Genomic DNA, 4129 nt, shown 5'->3' on the forward strand with positions numbered 1-4129 from the left:
GAGTAGGAAAAGTCTGTCGGACTTGGGTGAAAGAGGAGCACAGTCTGGACCCAGCCCTGGGGTGGCAGAGGTAGTGGCTACAGCTGCTTATAGAACTCTCGGCCCACAGACAGTTGGAGGTCAAGAGGCTGATCAGAGGGTGATTGCAAGGATCTCTTTGCTGACACTGAGGCAAGATTCTCTTGCTTTGCCTGTGCTTGGATCTGGGTTGCAGTCCTAAGTGTCCAGTCCCAGGGTGAGGAGGAGCTCTGGTGTGGTGGAGCTTGTGGCAGCAGTGGAGAGGGAATCCTCCTCACAGTTCCAGGTCAGAAAAGAGTGCTTGTGGTCACTCACTGAACAGAGCACAGACCAGGAGAGGAGTAAACACCTCTTTTTACTGTACAACCTTGGAAGAACTGAAAATTTACAGGTCCCTAGAAATATCTCTGAAAACAGCTGCACAAAACCCCTGAAGCTTGGAACAGTATACCCTCCACACTGGAAGCAGAGACCTACCTTAAAAAGCTAAAAAAAATCAAGTAATTGGCTGGGAAAATGAGCAAACAGCAGAAAAAAATCAGACTATAGAAACTTTGGTGACAAGAAAGATCAAAACATACAACCAGAAGAAGACAACAAAATCAAAGCTCCTACATCCAAAGCCTCCAAGAAGAGAAATATGAATTGGTCACAGGCCATAGAAGAGCTCAAAAAAGATTTTGAAAATCAAGTGAGAGAAGTAGAGGAAAAATTGGGAAGAGAAATGAGAGTGATGCAAGAAACTTATGAAAAACGAATTAACAGCTTGCTAAAGGAGACCCAAAAAATGCTGAAGAAAATAACACCTTAAAAAAATAGACTAATCCAAGTGGTAAAAGAGGTCCAAAAAGCCAATGAAGAGAAGAGCGCCTTAAAAAGCAGAACTGTCCAAATGGAAAAGGTGGTATAAAAGCTCACTGAAGAAAATACTTCCCTAAAACTTAGAATGGAGCAACTGGAAGCTAATGACTTTACGAGAAATCAAGAAATTATAAAATAAAACCAAAAGAATGAAAAAAATAGAAGACAATGTGAAATATCTCATTGGGGGAAAAAAACTGACCTGGAAAATAGATCCAGGAGAGATAATTTTAAAATTATTAGACTACCTGAAAGCCATGATCAAAAAAAGAGCCTAGACATCATCTTTCAAGAAATTATCAAGGAAAACTGCTCAATATTCTAGAACCAGAGGGAAAAATAGATATTGAAAGAATCCACCTGAATCTCCTGAAAGAGATCCCAAAAGGAAAACTCCTAGGAATATTGTAGCCAAATTCCAGTGTCAAGGAGAAAATATCGCAAGCAACCAGAAAGAAACAATTCAAGTGTTGCGGAAATACAATCAGGATAATACAAGATTTAGCAGCTTCTACATTAAAGGATCTGAGGGCTTAGAATATGATATTCTGGAGGCCAAAAGAGCTAGGATTAAAACCAAGAATCACCTACCCAGCAAAACTGAGTATAATCCTTCAGGGGAAAAGTGGAAATTCAATGAAATAGAAGATTTTCAAGCATTCTTGATGAAAAGACCAGAGCTGAATAGAAAAGTTGACTTTCAAATATAAGGATCAGGAGAAGCATGAAAAGGTAAACAGGAAAGAGAAATCATAAGGGACTTATTAAATTGAACTGTTTACATTCCTACATGGAAAGATGATATTTGTAACTCATGAGATCTTTCTCGGTATTAGGGTAGTTGGAGGGAATATGCCAGAGGGCACAGGGTGAGTTGAGTATGACAGGATGATACCTAAAAAATAAAATTAAGGGGTGAGAGAGGAATCTACTAGGAGAAGTAAAAAGGGAGAGGTAGAATGGGGTAAATTATCTCACATAAAAGAGGCAAGAAAAAGCTTTTACAATGGAGGGGAAGAGAGGAGAACTGAGAGGCAATGAGTGAACCTTACTCTCATCAGATTTGGCTTAAGGAGGGAATAACATACACACTCAAAGAAATCTATCTCACCCTACAGGATTGTTTTCCTTCATTTTCAAGAGGACCATGACATCAGGGAAATGATGACATGACTTGCAGTTGACTTTGATTTGAGGGAGGGAGGGCTGTGCAAGGTCACTAGCTTCACTTTCTCCTCCAGAGCCATCACCCTACAGGAAAATATGGAAGAAGGGGATAAGAGAGGTGAGGAGGATAGAAGAGAAGGCAAATGGGAGGAGGGGATAATCAGAAGCAGACACTTTTGAAGAGGGACAGGGTCAAAGGAGAAAATAGAATAAATAGGGGGTGGGATAGGAGGGAGGGAAATATAGTTAGTCTTTCACAACATGAAGTGTTTTGCATGACTACATATGTATAACCTATATCGAATTGCTTGCCTTCTCAATGGGAGTGGGTTGGTAGGGAGGAAGGGAGAGTATGTAGAACTCAAAGTTTTAAAAAAACAAATGTTAAAATTGTTTTTACATGCAACTGGGAAATAAGACATACAGGCAATGGAGTATAGAAATCCATCTTGCCCTACAGGAAAATAGAAGGAAAGAGGATAAAAGAAAGAGGGGGGTAATAAAAGGGAGGGCAGATTGGGGGAAGGAATAATCAGAATGCATGCCATCTTTGGATGGAGAGAAAATTTGGAACTCAAAATCTTGTGGAAGCTTCTGCTGTGGCTGCCGTTGGGGCTACGCGCTGCAGCCATGGCCATCCGATACCCCATGGCCGCGGGCCTTAACAAGGGCCACAAAGTTACCAAAAACGTTTCGAAGCCGCGACACTGCCGCCGCCGTGGGCGCTTGACCAAACACACCAAGTTTGTGAGAGATATGATCCGGGAAGTGTGTGGATTTGCCCCTTATGAGAGGCGTGCCATGGAATTGTTAAAGGTCTCTAAGGATAAGAGAGCCCTTAAGTTCATCAAAAAAAGGGTGGGAACTCACATCCGGGCCAAGAGGAAGAGAGAGGAGCTCAGCAACGTCCTAGCTGCCATGAGGAAGGCTGCTGCCAAGAAGGACTAAACTGGACCCTGCCAATCTTTCCCACTTACCCAATAAAGATTTGACAAATAAAAAAAAAAATCTTGTGGAAATGAATGTTGAAAACTAAAAATAAATTAATTAATAAAAAGTATATATTTTTTGAAATATGCAAATTTTAAAAACCATTAAAGGGTTAAAGAAAGTAGATTTCTAGGGGCGTGCTTAGTAATTTTTTTTAAAGGGGGTGGTAGGCCAAATAAGTTTGGGGACCTCTGGTTTAATGGCTTATGGGGCCATAGTTCCAAATTGCTTTCCAGAATAGTCAGACTAGTTTATAGCTCTATTTATTTATACCTCCTGTCAAGGGTTGGGGAATTGATTATCAGTCTTCTGGAGTCATGATTGATTAGGGCATTGGTAGGAGTTCTTAAGTCTTTCATAGTTGTTTTTATTTATGATGTAAAGATATTTATCTCCTTTAGGTTTTTCTTGCATGGATTTTTAGCCTGATCTCTCTTTTAATTTTTTTTATTCTGAATTTATCAACCCCCCCCAAAAGAGCATTTCCATTTACAAAGTAGAACAGAAAAAGAAAATTACATGTGAAACCATGAATCTCTATTACATACAGCTTTTTTTTTTAAAAAAAAAAAGACAACATAAAATCTCTCTCCCTAGGAGCCCTCATGTTAATGAAAACCTCTTTACCCTCTAAAAATGAAACATCTTTGAGATGCTCAGTAAAGACAGGGCTACTTATAAATCAAATTACTTCCTCAAGATCATCCAACTTTTTCATCATTGTCCAAAGACAACTAGACAATACGAGCTTGATACAGATGCTGCATATTCATATGCCCTTCCATGGGAAGGCTATGGAGTTGATGGGAAAGAATACCATGCTATGCAAAGCCATTTGTGAACATATAGAAAATAACTTGTTTTGGCAAGATTGCTGTTTGATATCCAGAAGAATGTGGGTTTTGTGTTCACCAAGGAAGACGTGACTGAGATTAGGGATATGCTTCTGATCAATAATGTTATAGTCTTTGATGAATCCCCCAGTAAGATCCCAAATGGAGTTAGGTCTTATTACTATTTGACCATGATTGCCCATGACAGTGCCATTGCCCCATATGATAAAGAAGACCTTCTTCCCAGCTTTGGGTATCGC

General features: G+C 39.8%; 1 protein-coding gene across 1 annotated transcript; it reads left to right on the forward strand.

Annotated features, from left to right (window-relative positions):
- Nucleotides 1-2667: 2667 nt before the first annotated feature.
- LOC118838823 (60S ribosomal protein L36-like) lies at nucleotides 2668-3054 on the forward strand. Its single transcript, XM_036746190.1, has one exon. The coding sequence runs from the start codon at nucleotides 2677-2679 to the stop codon at nucleotides 2992-2994; it is 318 nt and encodes a 105-aa protein (XP_036602085.1). The 5' UTR covers nucleotides 2668-2676; the 3' UTR covers nucleotides 2995-3054.
- Nucleotides 3055-4129: the final 1075 nt, after the last annotated feature.

Source organism: Trichosurus vulpecula, chromosome 2 (genome assembly GCF_011100635.1).
Source record: "Trichosurus vulpecula isolate mTriVul1 chromosome 2, mTriVul1.pri, whole genome shotgun sequence".
Taxonomy (NCBI): domain Eukaryota; kingdom Metazoa; phylum Chordata; class Mammalia; order Diprotodontia; family Phalangeridae; genus Trichosurus; species Trichosurus vulpecula.

Coding starts and splice junctions, on each gene's coding strand:
- LOC118838823 (XM_036746190.1), top strand. CDS start 2,677: ATGGCCATCCGATACCCCATGGCCGCGGGCCTTAACAAGGGCCACAAA.